This window comes from Nicotiana tabacum, chromosome 23, assembly GCF_000715075.1.
Source record: "Nicotiana tabacum cultivar K326 chromosome 23, ASM71507v2, whole genome shotgun sequence".
NCBI lineage: Eukaryota > Viridiplantae > Streptophyta > Magnoliopsida > Solanales > Solanaceae > Nicotiana > Nicotiana tabacum.
In genome coordinates this window covers 81108323-81131215 of record NC_134102.1, presented here as the reverse complement: position 1 = coordinate 81131215, position 22893 = coordinate 81108323, and the positions used below count along the sequence as shown (strand labels likewise).

General features: G+C 35.5%; 1 protein-coding gene across 2 annotated transcripts; it reads left to right on the top strand.

The window, feature by feature from the left end:
• The first annotated feature begins 4405 nt into the window (after positions 1 to 4405).
• On the top strand, positions 4406 to 18483 carry LOC107832588 (tryptophan--tRNA ligase, cytoplasmic). 2 transcript variants are annotated; one of them, XM_075245386.1, is made up of 12 exons: positions 4406 to 4893; positions 8844 to 9295; positions 9394 to 9579; positions 10134 to 10185; positions 10269 to 10334; positions 10685 to 10771; positions 13435 to 13527; positions 15149 to 15229; positions 16867 to 16938; positions 17148 to 17216; positions 17361 to 17471; positions 18073 to 18483. In XM_075245386.1, the coding sequence occupies exons 2-12, from the start codon at positions 8955 to 8957 to the stop codon at positions 18121 to 18123; spliced, it is 1209 nt and encodes a 402-aa protein (XP_075101487.1). In that variant the 5' UTR covers positions 4406 to 4893; positions 8844 to 8954; the 3' UTR covers positions 18124 to 18483. The 2 variants fall into 2 exon arrangements, with proteins under 2 accessions (XP_075101487.1, XP_075101488.1); XM_075245387.1 differs by lacking the exon at positions 10685 to 10771.
• Positions 18484 to 22893: the final 4410 nt, after the last annotated feature.

Genomic DNA, 22893 nt, shown 5'->3' with positions numbered 1-22893 from the left:
TAACCTCAAAAGGTTGGATCAAAAAGTGCATTATTTATAGGAACAAATTGCAACTTTAGAAGAACATCGAAGTGATAAGACTTCATTGAAACAGGAGGATAAACAATTTGATGGAAGACCTCCGGAAAAGGGCCCTGCTAGTTGCAATCACCATAATTCAAACTTCATTAGATGGTCTTGAATGGATTTTTGAGATTCTCATGTGAAGATTTAATGTCTTGGTTGTTCAAAATCGAACAATTCTTCTCAATGTAGAATGTTGCAGATGAAGAAAAAGTGGAAGTGGCTGCAATGCAGATGGAAGGAGAAGTCATTCAGTAGCATTTAGCGTATATGAGGTACATATAATACCTCCAACCTGCTACATGGACTGGATATATGGTGGCTTCTGTTGAAAGGTCTGGAGTGGACTTTGATGATCTTATGGAAGAACTCAAGAAGGTTAGACATACAGGTAATGTCAAGGAGTATCAAGCTATATTTGAAAGGCATCTCACCATGGTCAATCTATTTGAAGGAAAGCCATCAGTTGTTTCCTTGATGGTTTGAAACACAAATTGAACATTGCAGTAAAAATCACACACCCCACCACATTGTCACAAGTCTATAAGAATGCCAGAACGCAAGAAGCTTATCTTGCTGCTATCAGACAACCCTCACTTATGAAAAATTCACCGATAAATTCCTCCAAAAGAAGTGGAGACCAAAGGAATAGCAGTAGGGCCTTGTTACCAACTCCCAACTATAGTAACTCTACAAGCTCCAAGGGATTTAACAAGAGGACGTTGAGTTTGGAGGAAATGAATGAAAAAAGAACTAAGGGTCTCTGCTACTTCTGTAATGAGAAGTATGTAGTTGGCCACAAATGCAAGAATCTGAAACAATTATACCTACTTGAATTATAAGAGTATGAGGGAGAGCAATTGCCAGTAGAAGAAGTGGTGGGTGAACTAGAGGAACAATGGTTGGAATTGAGTCAACCAAAGGAGCGAGTGGAGATATCCATCCATGCCTTGAATACCACGGAGCAAGTGCCTTGAATTGAGTCAACCAAAGGAGCAAGTGCTTTAACCTGCTTCTATACAAAATAGACTTTAATAAATATCGTTTATGAATTATGCTTTGTTCATGGGGTTTGAATACCAAGAAAGTACCATACATTAATGTCGTAGTTGCCTTTGGCGATAGGCATCAAGCAAGTGAGATCTACAGTTTATCTATGTGATTATCCTTATGGCATGTACAAACTTTCCGCCTGCTTTCGTATCATTTGTAAACAAGTTCCTATTTTGTTCAGTAGATCAGACACAAACAATTTGCTACATCCTCTTGAGTTAGTCGTAACTTTGAAGTTAGTGTCTTATTTTTTATTTTTAGCACTTGCAGGTACAAATAGCATACAAAAAATAATCACATGGTCCACAAATCAGGAAAAAAAATCAGATGGTCCATGTAGACTTAGCTAAACATATGGCACAATGGAGACCTACAAATCCTTGGAAGTTGTCTTAAAAAACCTACAAATCTTTTGGAATCGGTGCAGACTTAGCTAAAGATAGGACACAAAGGAAGAAAAAGATCTATATAGGTGATACTTACTAGTTAGGAATAGGCTTTAAATTTGTTAGAGAACTTTTAATGTTAGTACTATGTTTTATTTTAAATTTATTTATTATTATTATTTAGGTTAAAGGTTTCACCCCTAGGAGACGCACTTCCTAGTATGGGTCTTTCAGGATATACTTTTAGAAGACGCACTTCCTAAATTGAGATTTCATCCCTATGAGACAAACTTCATAGTTTGAGTCATTCAAGTTTCACCTATAGGAGATGCACTTCCTAGTTTAGTTCATTCAAGTTTTACCCCTAGGAGACGCACATCCTAGTCTAGGTCTTTCAGGTTAATCTTTTAGGAGACGCACTTCCTAAATTGAGATTTCACCACTAGGAAACGCACTTCCTAGTTTGGTCATTCAGGTTCATCCTTATGATACACACTTTCTAGTTTGAGTCATTCAAGTTTCACCTCTAGGAGACGCACTTCCTAGTTTGGTTCAATTGAGATTTCACTCCTAGGAGACGCACTTCCTAGTATGGGTCATTTGAGCTCATCCCTAGGAGATACACTTCCTAGTTCAGATCATTCAAGTTTTATTTTTAACAGACGCACTTGCTAGCCAAATTTTCCTGGTTTTACTCACATGAGACGCACATCCTAGTCGAGTCTTTAGTTTTACTCTCAACATTGTATCAATAGCATAGGTGATTTACAGTTTTGTTAACAACTCAGAAATCTTCCTAGTATAAATTGAGGCAGAAAAATTTGTTTGTTGTGTTGTTTTGATTGCATGCACCCACCTGGAGAACGACGGGCAATATTTCAGAAATTGGTCCAAGTCAAGAAGCATCAGGAGCCCGCATGAAGAACATGGTCAGCATTCAGTTTTCAAGTTCAAGTTAGAGAGTCATCAGGAGCTCGTCTGGAGAACACGGTCAACTTACAATTTCAAGTTCAAAGAAGCATCGGGAGCCCGCCTGAAGAACAAGGAAACTTTTAATTTTCAAGTTCAAGTTAGAAAGGCATCAGGAGCCCGCCTGAAGAACAAGGTCAACTTACAAATTCAAGTCAGGTCGGCATCAGGAGCCCGTCTGAAAAACAGGGTCAACTTTCAATTTTCAAGTTCAAGAAGCATCACAATCCCGCGAGAAGAATAGGGTCAACATTCAGTTTTCAAGTTCGAGTCAGAGAGGCACCAGGAGCCCGCTTGAAGAACATGGTCAACTTACAATTTCAAGTGAGAGAGGCATCAGGAGACCACCTGAAAAACAGGGTCAACTTTCAATTTTCAAGTTCAAGAAACACAAGGATCCCGCCTGAAGAATAGGGTCAACATTCAGTTTTCGAGTTCGAGTTAGAGAAGTATCAGGAGCTCGCCTGAAGAACAGGGTCAACTTACAATTTCAAGTCAGAGAGGCATCAAGAGCTCGCCCGAAGAATAGGGTCAACATTCAGTTTTCAAGTTCAAGAAGCATCAGGATCCCGCCTGAAGAATAGGGTCAACATTCAGTTTTCAAGTTCGAGTGAGAAAGACACTAGGAGCCCGCCTGAAAAACAGGGTCAACTTTCAATTTTCAAGTTCAAGAAGCATCATGAGCCCGCTTGAAGAACAAGGTCAACATTCAATTTTCAAGTTCAAGTGAGAGAGGCATAAGGAGCCCACCTGAAGAATAGTGTCAACTTTCAATTTTCAAGATCAAGAAGCATTAGGATCCGCCTGAAAAACAGGGTCAACATTCAGTTTTCAAGTTCAAGTCATAGAAGCATCGGGAGCTCGCCTGAAGAACAGGGTCAACTTTCAGTTTTCAAGTTCAAGTTAGAAGTAGCAGGATGCTCGCCTGAAGAACATGGTCAACTTTTAGTTTTCTTCAAATTCAAGTGAGCAGGATGCCCACCTGAAAAATAAGGTGAATTTTCAGTTTCATGTTGAATGATCAAGTGGAGATTCAAGGAATATTCGAGACAATAAGTAGATAGGATCTTTTATTTTTTCTTTTATTTTTGTTGTAATTTTCTCTTTTATTTTTGATGTAATGGCAGAAATCGCAGATCGGAACGGAACCTCGAACGGTACCTCACTCGACTCTCTCATCATCTCTACATACTCCATCATTTCATTCACTTTTGAACTACACGTGACCTGATTCCTTTATAGCCAAGGATATGTAGGCAGCTCAAATACCAGGGCTCGGTCACAATCTATTTAGTCATCTTTATTTTCTTTTGAATAAGCGTCGGGTCATAAATCAATTACGTTGCTTATTGTTCTTTGCTCCGAAAACTCTTCGTGTTTCTAAGCAAAGAGGGACAGTTGTAAGCACGTAATTTTTGACCCGCGCAACTTTTGAAAGCAGTATTTTAAAAATATTTACTTATCTTTATTTTAATCGGATTTCTGTCAACTTTTAATTTTAATTCTAAAACATAAGTTTAAAAACGCAAAAAATAGTTTTATAATATTTCTTCTCTTATTATATATCTTTTTATTTTATTCTTTTTTATTTATTTAAGCTTATTAGTATTTTACAACGATAATATTTTAATTTTACCATTACTTTAACATAGTTTTCTCTATCTTTTTATAACATTTAAAAACAATACCAAAAATATTTTCATTTTTATATATAGTTCACTTTAATAGTTTATTCTTATTAACTAAGATTAATTCGTATATTTTAATAGTATTTTTAATTTTATTTTTGTTCATTGAGAATTGAGAGCTCATTTTTGAATTTTAGTGGCCCAACAAGACAAATACCCATTATTTATAACCCATTAGCCCACTCTTAGCTTAAAATAGAAGATTTAATATTAGCCATTTATTTACTTCTAATACAATATGGCCATGGTACTTTACCACTTTCATATAAAATACCCAATAATACCCAATTTTTCCTCCAACCTAGCAGAATTCCCCCTCGTGCCGCACACCATCAGCGCCGCACCCATCGCTCATCTTCTTCTACGACTTTAAACTCTTCGCCTAACAAACTCACAAAGACAAAACCTTAGTTTTCTTCTTTGCAAATTCAGCAAGTTCAATTTTAGAAGAAAGAAACTAAGGAATCCCTAAATCATCACATGCATCATCACTGTTCAACAAAATGTCTAAGTCATTAATTGTAGTAGTTTCATCTACCACTTCATTTGGGACAGTACAAAGTTCTGCTTCAAAGGGGTCGAATACAGGGACACAATAAAGAAGTTGCTCTTCATTTTCGAATTCATTTTCATCCGCCGTGGTTGAGATGCGGTCGAGATCGAGGTTGTTCGTTGAGGTTCCAATCGCGGTCTAAAATTAGATCCGAATTTCTGTTTGGCGAAAACCCTTGAAGGTCAAATTTCTTACCTTCTTTCTTTTATTTTTTTAATATATATTTTGTGTGACTACATGATTTATTTAAATGAGTTGATGATTTCTTTTAATTTTTGTTTGCTTTAGATCAATTGAAATGAATGTTAAATGAGTTATTTGCAGATTGTACTCAACTCTTGATACTCTTCTGTTATAGTTCAAATTACATGAGTAGATAGTAAAAATTAGGAAATTAATAATTAACATGAGTAGATAGTTCAAATTACATGAGTAGATAAACTGGTTTGGATTACTAAACTAATTGGATCGTGGGGTTTGTAGGTAAACATGAAAGTGTATTAGGCTAAAATGATATTGGGTTCAGTGACAATTTCAATTGGATTTTTGTTTGGTATGTGACGTTTTGAGTTGCATATTTGTTTGTTGATAGAATTTTTAAGATGCTAGGAGTATGTTTAGGCCGGCCACTTGGGTAGGCAAACCTTAGGTCTTTTATTTCATTTTTATTCGAGGTGAGAGGCTGTTCCTTTAGTTTATATTCAGGGGAATGCCCCGAAAAATCTGTAAATATTATTTTATTCAGGGGAATGGCCCGTAGTATATGTAAATAGAAGTAAAGGAGGACATCATCGAGGAAGCTTTGGTATGTGCTATTATAGAATTTGAGTATATTTTTATTTTTATTTTTTCTTTTATTTCGGTGGGGACAACCTCGAGCCTCTTGTGTGTTTGTTTTCTCTTTTGTGCGTTTTTGCCTCAGTTTGAGTATTCTTTAAAACTAACTAGATTAAGTATGCAACCGTACTAGTTACGGGACTTGGGGAGTGCCTAACACATTTTCCCCGAGTCAAATGAACCCCCTTACTTGGAATTTCTGGTGCAGTCAGTTTTAGAGTCAAATGTGTTTTGAAGGAGAATTGTTTTTTTTAAAATGGTGACCCGGCACACCGAAACCAAATGTCAGGTGGTGACTCTGAAATATCTTTTAAAACACAACTTTGTCACTTTCAATTGGAAAACCCTTTTGAGGTTACAAATCTTTTTATCATTTCTAAGAGGGTTAAGTGAGGAAAAAAAGGGGTGTGACAATGCCTCAACAACAGGTTTTTCATCAATCATTTTTTGTAGCACTTGACCGTCTATCTCTGAGAAATCATTCCATAAGGTTACATTCTTTCTATCAACCCTGAGATTTACAATTAAATATATTAAACCATTAACATCTTAATTACGAAGAAACATTTAACATGCTGAACTAAAACTTCCAACTTACATCTCGTTGATAATCACTATCTCCCTTCGTTTCTTTGAACCCTCTCCCATGGAGGGTTTAACATCCACTAAAATTCCAACTATATCTAGAAAGAATATCAAAACAAATATATGTATATTACCCAAAAAATAATAAGGCGAGTAGAAGTAAATTTTTATTTTTATTTTTGTATATTTAGTGAAAGATTACTGGATGAAATCTAAACAACTTACCAAAAATTGTTCCATTGGTGCACTTTGATGCCTCATCGAATGAAATAAAATTATTTGAAAAACCAATGGCCGAAAAGTGACTATTGCTTTCTTCAACTAAAGTATTTTCCTTAAATTCAATCTCAAGCTCCTTGTGCACTGATTGAAAATTAGGATTAACACTATTGATGTGTCCGTTTATGAAATAACAGATCTTGTTTTGTTGTAAATAATTTTTCCACAACTCAATATAACCATTGAAAAGTTTAGCGTGAATTTTTGTTCCCTGTAAAAAAGTTTCACTGTAAGTTAATCTGATGGTTAAAGCTATAATATGATAAGACATGAAATAAAATATTGATATAAAATAATAATTACCTCTTCGTCAACTAATGTCACAATTTTTCGGGTGCCTTGATTTGTTTTATTGTTGAACTCTTTTACTATTCCACTCCCAAATACTAACACTCGTATTACCCAACATGAATCAGATACTCTTAGACTATTAATTGAGACACATTGGTCTAATAATTCCTTTTCACTTGCCATTGCAGGTGTACCTAAAATAAAGCATGCATAAGAGGTTTATAAGTTATCAAAGTGACTAATTCAATAATTGATTATTTTTATGATATAAGGAAGATTGTTTACCTGAACGGATGTAATTGTTGAAATCTAAGTGATTCAAGCATGGCAATTGCAATGACGCAAATCATGTAGTATTAATATCACACAGAATTAAAGCAGACTATCTAATTTTTAATTCTTTTTAAAACAAGCAACTTGAGCTGGCATAGAAATTATAAGTATTATCAATTATAAAACAAAGGAAAAAATAATACTAATATTTAAGTAATAAGACTTAGATCGAATGTCTAACCGATTTTCAGTGATGAATTGCAATTGTTCAATAACCCGTATTAAATTTGTAAATTACGTGAGATGTGAAATTAGCCAAGTCCAAAACATGAAACAAAAACTATATAATAAAAATTTGTTGATGCAACAATAAAAATAAATTGTTGATGCAACACTAAAAACTGGTGCATGCAAACGTGCTTGCAAAATACGAAGTAGCAAAAGATGTTGATATTAGTAAAAGAAACAACACCTGAAATCACGATGTTGGAATATGGCGAACTTTGACGATTAAATTGTGACATTGTAGCTTCATTTATAGAAGTATTATGGTACACAATTTGACACATGAAAGAAATTATATAAAGTAAATTTATGTGTAGGTCAAAGAGACAAGAAAAATTTACCAAATAATAAAAACTTCTACCAAAATATTTCCTTGTGTAACCACACGGAACCACAATTATGGCTTCTCACTGCATTAAAGGTCGTCCTCCTAGTCAAATTCTTTAAAAAACTTTCCTTGTGCAACAGAATCACAATTATGGCTTCCCACTGCATCGTCCTCCTAGTCAAATTCTTTAAAAAACATTCCTTGTGCAACAGTCGTGTAGAAAATATGTATTACCAAATAATTAAGGCAACATAATAACTCATTTAATACTCCAAAGAGTAAAGGGGATCTGTTACTTAATGAGAGTGAAAGTTTAGGAATTTTTTTTTATTAAGTTTCCTTGTGTAAGAAACGTGAAGAAAATTTAACCAATTAATTAAGGCAAAGTTTACTAAGAAATAATTGAAGAAATATTTACCAAAAAATCTCGAAAAACTAAATTAATTAAGTGAATATTTTTAAATATTTATGAAATACTTAAATTACTATATTGTCCTATGGGAACTCTATGTTTTAAAAGGCAAAAAAGGCGAACGACATTTCGCTAAGGGCCTTCGTGCTTTTAATATAATATATAAACTAGAATAAAGAGAACAAAAGAACAAATATATTTATACACATACTAGTCTTAGAGTACGTGCGTTGCACGTGTTTGTTGCGTCAATAATAAAAAATTGTTGATAAACTATATTCTTCTATCATATAAATAATATTAATGTCGTGTTTTAATCGAATTGAAATAGTTTTGATTAAAAATGTTAAATAATGTGTCAGCACAAGTTGCTTCGTATTTACAAAAAATTGTAAATTTTTGGCAAAAAAAAGAGTTAGAGCTTATGCTATTTAAAGAATAATAATTTTACTTTCCAATTTTAATTTTTTATAAGTTATTAGGTTTTCATTGTTTCCTCTCTTTTGGTCTACTTGATATGTTTTTTGCTTTCTTTCTTTTCAACTTCAATTTTTATTGCACCAACTTTTACAATTTCGTGTAACTCCTATACAATTAAACGTCTTCCAACATGATGCCCTCCATTTATTGTATTATGTTTGAAAAGAAAGATAGAAATTTTATCCACACATGACTATTTATCATATAATTTATTATTATTAAAGAAAAGCGGGTTAGGTAAAAGCAATAATATATATAACGAGGGGTATTCTTAGATCATTTTCGAAAGTAGAGAGGCATATTTAACCCTTTGCCGTTTATATTATAACAAAGTTTAATGACACTCCCCTTTCCCCCACAGGTTTCAGTTTGTGGCACTTAAAACCTTCTTAACTATCAGCCTTCAGCCATTCTAAGGTTTTTGCACTTTCTCTCTAAATCTCCGAACCCACTTTTGAACAACATTACAATAATGGAGAAAAGGGAGGAGGCGAAAGAGGTGGTGGAAGACGAGGAGCAAGTAGTGAACCCATGGGAAGTATCAGCAAAAGACGGCGGCAAGATTGACTACGACAAATTAATCGATAAATTCGGTTGCCAGAGGCTCGACGACTCCTTAATCCAGCGTGTTCAACGCCTCACGAATCGGCCGGCTCACGTTTTTCTCCGCCGCGGTGTTTTCTTCGCTCATCGTGATTTCAGCGATATATTGGATGCTTATGAAAAAGGGCAAAAGTTCTATTTATACACAGGCAGAGGACCTTCTTCTGAAGCCTTGCATTTGGGTCACCTTATCCCCTTCATGTTCACCAAGTAATTAAATTAAACGGGAGGACGTGTATGCAATTTTTTTTAGAAAGAAGTTTTTTTCTTTTTTTTGTGTGATTTTATTTTGTTTTTGTTGTGTTTAGATATTTGCAGGATGCATTTAAAGTGCCGCTAGTAATACAATTGACAGATGATGAGAAATGTATGTGGAAGAATTTGTCAGTGGAAGAAAGCCAAAGACTTGCTCGTGAGAATGCTAAAGATATTATAGCTTGTGGATTTGATGTTTCCAAGACTTTCATTTTCTCAGATTTCGATTATGTTGGTGGGTAAGTAACTTTGTTTTTTTCCCGATTGTGTTTGGTACTCTTACGGAAATTGTTTATCTTGAGAATCCTTTTTTGATATTTCTAAGTGTTTAGTAGGCAAGCAAGGATATATATGGTAATCATACAAGGAGTTGTATACATTATAAAGATACTGTTTTGGTGATATTTTGAGTTAAAAAGTTGAAAATAATGTCTAACAGATGATTGAAGCAATTGATAAAGCATGACATGAGAGTTGGGATATTTTTTTATGGAAAGTGTCCTCATTGTAACAATATTTTTTCTTTAGGGGGGCGGGGAGAGGAGGTGAATTTGTTATTTGGTTATCATGTTTACATTTGTTGCTATGAAAGTGAATAGACTGAAAGTTGCCTTTTAGAATGATAATTTTAGCGTTACATGGTATGTCATAAGTAGAATTTAATCTTGAGCCGAGGGTCTATCGGAAACAGCCTCTCCACCTTCGTAAGGTAGAGATAAAGGTGTGCGTACATCTCCAGGAGTTGTATTTACATAGTTTTATGGTCCGTTTCTAACAAGAACTTTTTGCACAGTGCCTTTTACAAGAACATGGTGAAGGTTGCAAAATGTGTCACATACAATAAGGTGATTACTGCTTCCTTTACATCTACATGAGCATCTTATGTTAAAAGGCTATAACCTATTACGCTATGCGGTTTGTTTTTCAGGTGGTTGGCATTTTTGGTTTCACAGGTGAAGATCACATTGGGAAAGTTAGTTTTCCACCAGTTCAGGTAGCCTACTCCTCAATGTGATAGCCATAGTCTGTCTATTAACTTACTCTAACTTTTTTTTAGATTTTGTTATAATACCAAAGTTAGTGAAGTATATGTGCCTTATGTTTCGTATTTGTTTTCTTATTTTCATGTCAAATAGATAAGTTGAGAGCCTGAAGAAGTTGGAATAGTATACCTTATCCATGTGATAGCCATAGTCTGTCTATTAACTTACTCTAACCAAAAAAGAAAAAGCTGAATAGTAGCCTTTGAATTTTATATGGACTTGTCCTCGGCTCAAAATTGAGGAATTTGAATTTGGTTTAGAATGATGGAGAAACTTAGACAGCTGAATTACAAAATTGCAGGCTGTTCCATCCTTCCCAAGTTCATTTCCTCATCTGTTTTCTGGCAATAATAACATTCGTTGCTTGATTCCATGTGCCATAGACCAGGTTTGTTCTTGCTCCTATATTTCTTTGTCGGATTTCTTCAATTTTTTTGACCTGTGGTTCCTTCAAATTTCTAATTATATTTGAATGATTAAGCAATTTGTTTTGCAATTATTATAAAGTGGAGCAATATGTTTTGTTGTTAATAAAATAGTTTTGGTTATATAGTCGGATGAGTGTCTTTTGTCTGAGAGTGATGGTTATTTCCCAATCATTAGAAGCAATCTTGATTGGCACAAGGATCTCCTCATAACATCCTAATTATAACCTCCACTATGAAATAAACCATTGAGCTCATGTAAAGAGTTCTTCTTTGATTTATGCGTTTTATTGAGAGGCTTTTATTGATTGTACTGTTAAGTTGGCAACATCTTTATGTGATATCTTTTTTTTTTTTATGAAGTAGTAAGATAATTTTATTAAATGGCATCAAGAAGATGCATTGCAAAAAATATACAACAAAATTGTGGCTGCTCATATACAAAAACTTACTGCATAACTAAGGAGCAGACACAATCCAAAAAAAATTCAAAACTAGTTACATGGGCCTGTTTGAACCAACTAAATAAATTAATTAGACAAGTTGCTTTAAGAGAGTGATTAAGAGTTGAAATCCCATCAAAACATTTACGATTTCTCTCATTGCAGATGCACCAAAAATTAGAAGCAGGCACCATTTGCTAAGTTTTCTTGATGGATTTCCCAACTCTCCATGAGCACCAACTCTCATAAGCATCCTTGATATTGTAAGGCATGACCCAATCAAGTCCAAAAACTGATAAAAACATGTTCCATATGTCAGCTGCTACTGTGCAATGAGAAACAGATGTCTCACACTCTCAAATTCCTCCTGGCACATAAAACATAATACATCCGTTCACTGTCGGAATGCTTCTTCTACTGAGGTTGTCTTGAGTGAGGCAGGCTTCATACAGGCTTGTCCAGATAAAACCAATTACTTTTATAGGGAGTTTGGTTCTCCATATAAGCTTCCATGGCCATTTGTCAATCAGCTCTTTATTGGAGCATAGATTGTCATATCCTCTTTTGACAATATAAGTTTTATCTTTGGAATCCCCCCATTCCAGCTTGTCCTTCACCTGAGGGTTGACCTTATCATTTGATAATTTTGAAAGCAATCTCAGCAGGTCATTTAGTTCCCAATCTTTGATATCTCTTCTGAACTGCAGTGCCCATGTGTTATCTTGCCAATAGTGGATTCCTTGTTGCTGACCAGTAAAAATAGATTTGGGTGTTCGTTTTTCAGGATCTCTGTCCCTAACCATCTGGCTTTCCAGAAAGAAATATGAGAATTCCCAAGCTTGAGTGATGACTTGAGTTGGAAGTCACCCCATAACTTTGAAATGTGTTTCCATGGCTTAGAACCATGTGGCAGTCTACTCTGTCTAGTACACCAGTTATTTGCCACCCCATATTTTGCTTGTATTACAACTATCCACAGCCCAGGGTTGTCCATGTTGCACCTCTGGTGCCATTTCATTAACAAACTCTTGTTGTGTAAAGTGAGATCTTTTATTCCTAGCCCTCCATGCACTCTGGGGAGGCCATTTAACTAAATGGAATTTGTGAGTTTAACTATTTTCTTCCCATAAAAAATCTCTCCTTAATTGATCAAGTCTCCTCTGGACCTTTGCTGGGATTGAAAACAGGGACAAGAAGTAGGTAAGAATGCTATCCAACACACTGTTGATGAGTGTAATTCTACCACCCAAAGAGAGATACTGCATTTTCCAGGAAGCCAATTTTTTTCAAAATTTTCAATTACTTCATTCCAAATACCCAGAGCTTTGTGTCTAGCTCCCAGTGGAAGACCAAGATATGTTTTAGGGAAAGAGCCCACCTTACAACACATTACTTCCGCAAGCTCTTCCAAGTTTGGAACTGAATTGACCGGATAGATGATGCTCTTCAACATGTTCTGCTAAAGATATTTGACTTGTCAAAGGAAAATGACGGATGGGCCATGTCATATTCCTGCTCAAATGATGGTATAATATTTCTAGGATTCGAGTTATTGTCTCGTTATATTTTCTAGAAGTTGGCAGACAAAGAACTGTTGTAAATACGAGATCATATAAGATGAACATTGATCAAATACAAAGTAACGTTCCTTTTCGGTCTATGCGACGGTAAAACAAAATGAAAATCAGAGAGATGGTTTAATGCTTTTTCTAATACCAGTACGATCTTTGGTTGATCTCTGCTCAAGAATTGTGAACTATGTTGCTTGTCTCCCTGATTCGGAAAAGAATTAATTTTTTAAGTATTAAACTGTTGATTCAACTATACTTCTTAACCTTACAGTTACGCTCAAATACTCTTTAACAATTGTAAATTGGCTAGTTCGTGGGCTGTGCTTATTGATACATCATTTAGCAAGTTCAATCTTTGATGTAGATCTGCTTAATTAAGTAGGTCGCATAGGTCGGAAATCTCCTAGTTTGCTTGAAATTAAACTGGTTAGATGCTAGATAGACAATATCATGTTACTTAAAAAAAAGATGGAATCATGCTGGGTTTTTGCTGCTTCATTTCTTTCTTTTTTTCTCTCTGCAATGTCTGCCATGTTTTTTTTTATTGATAGATTCCCCCCCCCCCCCTTTCTACTGAAAAACTAAAACTAACATCGGTAAATGATTTTTCAGGATCCTTATTTCCGAATGACTCGAGATGTCGCTCCCCGGATAGGTTATCACAAGCCTGCTTTGATTGAATCATCTTTCTTTCCTGCCCTTCAGGTTTTTTTTCCTTTCTTATAGACCAGTGACTGAACAATATTAGTTCTGTTACAAATTTACAATGAAGTTTCACTACGACGATGCTTCTGTGACTTCGCCTTTTACAATTAATTAGTAATTTGTTCTATGACATTTATTTATCCGTCCTCAACTTCTTGTTGGTACAAGGTTTTAACTTTTCTGGCTGCAAGCTGGCCCAGACACTACTATAATTAAAAAAAGATATTGCGTCATCAATAATCAAACAGTTAGATAGAATCATTATCGCCCATCATTCTCACATACCCATCATTCTGGAATCTAAAGCACCTGTCTGTGCCCTGTGGTATGATCTTTTTGAGCTGCGACAGTCTTTAGACCCTAATTTCTTACAAATGAAAGTTATGTTCTGCTTTGGTGCTTCATTCTGGTTATATATGAGTATTTCAGCGTCTAAGTTGGAACTGTTTAACTTCTCATCTTTCTGATTGACAAAAAATTGAAAGTTCACTGCATGTGCTTCGTCATAGCTTATAGACCAATAAATGTAGCATATTTTGGTCTTAGACCTGTAAAACATAAATCTAGTTTGTTAATTTATTCATTTAATTTTTGTATAGACCGAGTAATGCAGCATTCCTGAAAGCTTTATTCTCTCCCTGGAATTCTGCTTGTGCCTAGCATCTGGATCATGATTCTTCATGCTAGAGAAGTAGTTCTCGACTAGGAAAACTAGTTGCCTCCTGCATAGAATTGATATGCAAAGAAGTTAAAAACATTTAAGCTTACCATAAGACATCAACTTCTCAATCGATATTAATCTTCTTCTTTTTTTGTTGATGAAGTAAGTAGATTCATTGCTGGCATCAAGAAGGTGCAAATTGTACAAAAGAGGTGTTGCTTCATTACATTTGTCTGTGCTATAGCAGGAAGCTAACAAGTTACAAAATAAATAAGAGACTAAGCTAATCTATTCAGAATGTTATTTCTGGATTACAAAAAACTGTTTAATGAAAATTCCATAAAGCCTGTGTAAGACAGTCCCCAAGGAAACTCAAGAAAGAATTTCCTTGTTAGATGTTCAATTCAGTCGAGCAAAGCCCCACATCTTCAATAACCTTTTCACAAAGGATCCGTCCTAGTTGGAACACTGTTTGCTAGAACCATTGTTGTCCATATTGCAAATAGTCTCCATATAAATGTTTGTCTTCTACTAACAGATGGAAATGTGTGTTGACTAATAAATCATCTTTCACATTTCCAAAATGTCAAAATAAAATCTATACATTTTTTTTTCATTTTTCCCTTTCTTTTTACCACTTTCACGCTCTTCTTAGTGGAATTTGGTTCTTAATTAGTGCAATTGTAGATGATTCTTGAGTTCCAACTTAAATGAAATGGATTACTAACTATATAACGGTTGTTTCATTTCATCTTTGTTCTTTTTCTGATGTGCCCACTTCCGTGCTTGTAATCTGTCTGATTCCAAATAAGTAGAAATACAACTGTTTCTCATCCTTGTTACTTGTCTAATTAGTTTGTGCACACATGTTTCAGCTTCTGATTTTTAATGTGTCTGCTTGTAAAAATTCTTCTGCATTGCCTTTCTGTTAATATTCTACATTTTGCTGAACATTTGCAGGGGGAGAATGGAAAAATGTCTGCTAGTGATCCAAATTCTGCCATTTATGTGACCGATTCAGCAAAAGAGATAACAAACAAGGTTGGGTTTTTTTTTATGATGTGAACTATATTATTACACACCTTCTCAGAAAATAATTCCTTCCGAAAAAAATATATTTTACACATCTCACATTCATCACCATATAATGAGTTAGCAGTTCTAGATTTGTTAGAACCCCTACATGCTTAGGAAGGATATGCTTTTTTGTTCTTTTGCTGCTCTCTTACTTTTGGTATCTAACACATTGTACAGTTTTTTTTTATAAAGGTAAATAATTTCATTACAATTGAGGAAGCCCCATATACAAGCCGTATACCAAAAAGAAGAGAACCTACACCGAAATATGATTCTCAATAAAAGAGGCCCTATCCTCTATACAAGTTGGGATCTCATAAGTACCCCAAAAAGAAACTAGAAACAAAAGACTACTTTGCAATTTTACAAAATCTTGTCCCACCCCTTCAAAAGCCCTCTTATTTCTCTCTTTCCAAATAACCCACATGATTGCTAATGGAGCAAGAATCCAAGCCCTCGGAGTTCTCTTTCCCCTGCTATGAGCCCAACTAAGCAATGCTTCCTTTACTGTGCCTGACATCACCCATTCCAGCCCAAACAAATTAAGGGCCATCCTCCATAAACGAGTTGCCACTTGACAGTGCAATAGGAGATGATCTGCATTTTCACCCGAGCTTTTCCACGCGAAACACCAACTGATATATGTGATCCTCTTCTTTCGCAGATTTTCTGCTGTCAAAATCACTCCCCTTGCTGCCAACCATGCCAAGAAACACACATTTCTCTGTGTTGTAGGGATCCAACAGAGCAATGAGGAAAAATACATTCCTCTCTACCTAATAAACTAATAATCCACCTCTACTCTCTCGCCATCTCCATACACCCGATTAATAACCCATTTCAACACGGGACCTTGTATAAGATGTAGATTCTCTAGTAGATTTCGTTGGTTCCTTGTAGCTGTTACAAGATTGTTTTTGCAACTTTTTGGGTCTTGTAACACTGATTTCACTCCTTAGCACAGTCTTTGTGCGAAGGACTACCTTTTAATATAATAAAATCCGTTACCTTCTCAAAATAAAATTAACCCATTTCAACATTTGGTTAGCTACTGATCAGGTTTCAGCTACCACTAATTAAACAAATAGATAAAATAAGCTAAGATAGGGGAGAAGTTAAGAAGCTAGGGTGAGAACTCGGATTTAGTCAAGTTACTCTATGGTTCCAATCCTAGATGTTAAGAAGTCTCTCTGTAAATGCGAGCAATTGCTGTTGCTGTGCTTGATAGTGAATTTTGACCCTCGATGCCTTTTAGATGAAGAACCTGCACTATGTTGAGTAAAAATGATATTTATGATGGGCACTCTTGAGAAGAATCTTGTCAGACAATTGATGATAAAGATACTTCTAAATAGTAGATGACTTTAAACAATAATTGTAATCAATGTGTTCTTTTTAAAGTTCTTGTTCGCGGGGAGGGAAGAGCTGGGTTTTTTCTTTCTTTCTTTTTTTTTTTTGGGGTGGGGGTTGTGTGTGTGTGTGTGGGGGGGGGGGGGGGACTGTGCCCTAGCATGGATATTATCCAGATTGATTACTCTATGCTAAATAACTTATCTCGACAAAGCAGAATAAATGATCCTTTAAATTGTAACTATGTGCAGATAAACAGATATGCATTCTCTGGTGGGCAAGACTCAATTGAGTTGCACAGAAAGTACGGAGCGAACTTGGAGGTAACCAAATTTATATGGGCCCACTAGCTAATTCCTAGGACTTGCATTTCTATCAAATAACTGTATGTGCCTGAATATAGCATCTTAAGACTGCGGGTTGTCTCTGCCTGTTCTCTTCTCGATTGGATCGCTATAATTTTGTATCATCTTTAGCCACGGGAAAAAAAGAAGAAAGCAAAGTAAAACCTCTCATCTTGGATATTGTCCAGGTTGATATACCATTTAAGTATCTAGGCTTTTTCCTGGACGATGATGCTGAGCTGGAACGCATTAGAGAGGTTAGTGTACATATTTTGTCATCTCATTTCTTTACAATTCAAAACTTTCATTGGTAGAACTCCAGCATTTGGTGTTTAATTTAGTTCACACAAGGACTAACCAGTAGTTGAAGTTACCAATAATGGTCGTACGCTCGCTATCAGGAATATGGGTCTGGACGTATGCTAACAGGTGAAGTGAAAAAGAGGCTTACTGAAGTTCTAACAGATCTAGTTGAAAGACATCGACGGGCTAGGGCGTTGGTGACTGATGAGGTAACTAACACTAACTTCTGGTGTAACCTGAAGTGAACTAGCTCTTCCAAATTTTAAAGTACTCATTCTCCATTTCAAATTCCCTTAGATTATCAAGTCAATTTGTCTTGACTATCTCAATTTCAAATGACATAATTTTCTCTTTAGGGGCCAAAAAATACAGCTTGGTCTGCTAGCTTAAGTGAACACAGAGATTGAAATTAGCGCCAGTTCTCCATTTTCTTTAACTACATAGGATCATTTACCTAACTCATTGTTGCTGAGTGGTGTTCACTGTTTACTCTTCCTCGGACAAGTCACTAGATATTTCAAGGGTGTAAATTGCTCCTCTTATGAGCATGACATTCCTTCACAGTTATTTCAACACTCAATTTGCTGCCTCTTCGATTATGTGCGCTCAGGGATAAAAAAACTAAGGGGGTTGTGAGGTTCTTCTTTTTCAAAGTGTTCTTCTTTAGTGCATCTTTTGCTGGTCCGAATTACTGTATCCCATTTTCCTTTTTATGCTTCTCACTTTCGACGTGCTCTATGTTTTTCTTGCTATTTCTTTATGTTTTCAATTCCACTAATTTACTTGCTTGTTGAATGGTCTTTCCTGCAGATGGTAGATGCTTTCATGGCCGTTAGACCTCTTCCTAATATGTTCAACTGAATAGGGGAATTTTCGTCACGTCGATATGTTCTTTCTTGAGGCAACTAGTCATTGTTTCTCTCGATTTACTGAGAGGTGTTTCTTCTTTAATTGTAATTTCTTTTTTTCATGCATTTTTATAACTCGTAAATTAAAAGTCATGAAGGTGTCATTACTCTTCCTTGTTGAAATTTACACCATTTGAGGACCCTAATGGTTCAAGTTTGGTCAAGTACTATATTTTCTACCACAACCCAAGCTTGGTAGATGGGTTTGTGGTAACTTTAACATGATTTATTTTCTTATCACTTGTATCTCTTTTTTTCTTGCATTTGTGGCCCTTTTCCCTATTTTTAATGAAGTCTCTTGTTTTTCTGGCTAGTTTATTTGAACTTCGGAGAGCATTTTTCTGCCTTTACTTAAAGTTACTGCAATTATAAGATGCACGCCGTGAGACTTCTTGAAAAATTCTTTAGCAATATAGCAAAAATAAAATATGCACAAGTTATGTGTGAATCGAGATATTACTTGGATGCAGTGTAAAATGGGGAATAATAATGAGTATTGGTAATACATGGGTTAAAATGCTAAAATGAAAAAACTAACTCTCATAATGATAACAATTTTTTTTATTTTGTTTGAAAGGTAACAGATATTTTAAACTAGACAAAGCATATAATGTAGATATCAAATTAGTTATTCAACTAGAATTAGTTCATGCATTACTAATCCTTACAATTTATGTATTATTGATCTGTACAGTATTAATTCCTGCACAAAGACAACCCGACCCCTAAACACATTAAAATTAGATGCCCTAAAATGATCCCTTGATTATTTTAATCATTAAATCATAATACTGCATCGCAGAAATGAGAGAATATCAGTATTAATAAGAATATACACATGAAAGAAACTCCAACCATTGTATCAAATTACAAAAATATTAATACGGACTACAACTTTTTAGTTGACTGAAAAACAAAGGCAAACACTAGTTGTAAAAAAACACAAGATAAATAAAGAAGACGAATAAGATTGAAATGAATATAAAGGGGGACGATCGAGAATAACAATCTATGGGAGATTAGTAATGGAACATTCATTTGTTGTTTTTTTTCCTCATTGTCTTTCCAGTGGCAATTTCTCTCTCTTTAGTTTTCTTCTATCGATAGCAGTAGGAGAATTACGTGAAATAATGGAAAAGTTGATCTCTGATAATGGGGTTATTGCTGGAGAGTTGTCTAACCTCAAAAGGTTGGATCAAAAAGTGCATTATTTATAGGAACAAATTGCAACTTTAGAAGAACATCGAAGTGATAAGACTTCATTGCAACAGGAGGATAAACCATTTGATGGAAACCTTAGACGGAAAAGAGCCCTGCCAGTTGCAATCACCATAATTCAAACTTCATTAGATGGTCTTGAATGGATTTTTGAGATTCTCATGTGAAGATTTAATGTCTTGGTTGTTCAAAATCGAACAATTCTTCTCCATGTAGAATGTTGCAACTGAAGAAAAAGTGGAAGTGGCTGCAATGCAGATGGAAGGAGAAGTCATTCAGTAGCATTTAGCATATATGAGGTACATATAATACCTCCAACCCGCTACATGGACTGGATATATGGTGGCTTTGGTGGAAAGGCTTGGAGTGGACTTTGATGATCCTATGGAAGAACTCAAGAAGGTTAGACATACAGGTAATGTCAAGGAGTATCAAGCTATATTTGAAAGGCATCTCACCATGGTCAATCTATTTGAAGGAAAGCCATCAGTTGTTTCCTTGATGGTTTGAAACACAAATTGAACATTGCAGTAAAAATCACACATCCCACCACATTGTCACAAGTCTATAAGAATGCCAGAACGCAAGAAGCTTATCTTGCTGCTATCAGGCAACTCTCACTTATGGCAATTTCACCGATAAATTCCTCCAGAAGAAGTGGAGACCAAAGGATTAGCAGTAGGGCCTTATTACCAACTCCCAACTATAGTAACTCTACAAGCTCCAAGGGATTTAACAAGAGGACGTTGAGTTTGGAGGAAATGCATGAAAAAAGAACTAAGGGTCTCTGCTACTTCTGTAATGAGAAGTATATATGTCACGACCCCAAATTCCCTCTGTAGGAGGTCGTGATGCACCTAGTCTCTAAGACTAGGTAAGCCTATCAATGCGGAATAATCATAAATATCTAAAATAAATAAACTATAATTCAAATAATTACAACTTTCAAAAACCGGTAGAAATAAGTCACAAGCTTCTAAAATTTATTCTCAATATTTCTATGTATCACAACAATTTCCTTTTAGCTTTATGAAAATCACAACAATTAATCGAAGGCAACTAAGGCCATAAATCAATATCAACAAGGGTACTACCGAGGTACCGCCTCGTAGTCCCAAATCATAAATAAATTCACAATATCTCATTTCCTTATATCACTGCGGGAGCCTTCACAATTTATTTAAAAAAAATATTTTTCCCGAAATAGCATCCCGCGTTTTAGCCACCCTTATCACACCGCATGAATTCTAGTAGTCACCCCTGCTAGTCACGCGTATCAAGCCACCCTTATCTCACCACATGTGTTTCAATACCCAGACCTTATACCACCGCATGCGTATCAATATCACAATATCTCACAATTTGCACCTCAAGTGCCCAATATTTCAATTTTCAAAAAATAAATCAACAATAATATTTTTCAATAATAAAGTGCTCACGGCTCATGCCAAAATAATTCAACAATAATATTTTTGCACAATAAAGAGCTCACAGCTCCATCACAATGAGTACCAAAAATCTTACGAAATATTTAGGAATAAATAATTCAGGAAAATAATAATTCAAAATCTTTAATACGTTGTTTCAATATCAAATTTAGAATGTCAAATACTTCATATTAATAATACTTAATTTAAAGATAATCAACATTCAAATAATGCACAGTATAAAAGAAATCAAGTTTTAATTAAACATGTAAAACAATTAGCAGGGAAAGGTCAAGCAAATTTAAGATATATAAATCAATCAATAATAGAGAATATAACATGATTTAATAATTTAATTAATATGTAACAGTGATCTTCATAATTTAAACACATAATCCTTCACATTGAGTCTGTGTACACACTCGTCACCTCGTATACACGACTTTCATCACATTACAATTAATACCAATCCTAGGGTAATTTTCCTCGCACAAGGTTAGACAAGTCACTTACCTCGACTTGCTCCAATTTAACTAAGTAATATGCTTTTTCCTCAATTTTTCGATTCTGTTCGACTCGTATTTAGTCATAAATAATTCGATATAGTCAACAAAAATTATAGAATTAATTCTGTAAGAAAATACTATATTTTTCAATAAAGATCCGAAATTAACTCAAAAATGGCCCGTGGGGCCCACGTCTCGGAATCCGACGAAAGTTACGAAATATGAACGCCCATTCAACCACGAGCCTAACCATACCAAAATGACCAAATTCTAATAATAGTTCGGCCCCCAAATCCTCAAATCTATCCAAGAGGGTTTTCGAATTTTTCCAACTTAAATCACCAATTAATTGTTAAAAACAGCGATAGATTCGGATAATCTAACAAAGATTGAGTTTTAAAGCTCAAATTCATATTTTAATCCATTTTCCCATAAAAACTTTTCGAAAAATTTAACGGATTGCGCACGCAAGTCGAGTAATAAAAAATAGTGCTTTTCGATGTCTTAGATCATAGAATTAATCATTAAATTTAAATATGACATTTTAGGTCATCACATTCTCCACCTCTAAAACAAACGTTCGTCCTCGAACGGAGTTAGAAAAAAAAATACCTGAGATGGTGAATAAGTGTGGATAACGGCTGTGCATATCATGCTCGGCCTCCCAAGTCGCCTCCTCGACCGGATGACCCTTCCACTGAACATTCACGGAAGCAATGTTCTTTGACCTCAGCTTTCGAACCTGCCTATCTAAAATTGTCATTAGTTCCTCAACATAAGATAGATCCTTTCCAACTGAACCGAACTGAAGTCTAACACATGAGACGGATCGCCGTGATATTTTTGAAGCATAGAAACATGGAATACTCGATGAACCGCAGAGAGACTAGGTGGTAGCGCAAGACTGTAAGCCACCTCTCCAGCTCTTTCAAGAATCTCAAAAGGCCCAATATACCTAGGGCTCAACTTGCCCTCTTCCGGAACCTCATCACACCCTTCATAGGCGAAACCCGGAGTAATACCCGTTCACCAACCATGAATGCAACATCACGGACCTTCCGATCCGCATAACTCTTCTGTCTAGATTGGGCTGTACGAAGTCGATCCTGAATCAACTTAACCTTTTCCAAGGAATACTGAACCAAGTCTGTACCCAATAGTCTAGTCTAGCCTCGCCCGGTTCGAACCAACCCACTGGAGACCGGCACCGCCTACCATACAAAGCCTCATACGAAGCCATCTGAATGCTTGACTGGTAACTGTTGTTGTAAGCAAACTCCGCAAGTGGTAAGAATTGATCCCAAGCACCCCCAAAATCTATCACACATGCACGAAGCATATCCTCCAGTATCTGAATAGTGCGTTTGGACTGCCCGTCCGTCTGAGGGTGAAATGTTGTACTCAACTCTACCTGAGTACCCAACTCACGTTGTACTGCCCTCCAAAATCGTGAGGTAAATTGTGTACCCCGGTCAGAGATGATAGATACTGGTACACCGTGAAGTCTGACAATATCGCGAATATAAACCTGAGCCAGTTGCTCTGAAGAGTAAGTATTAATCACAGGAATGA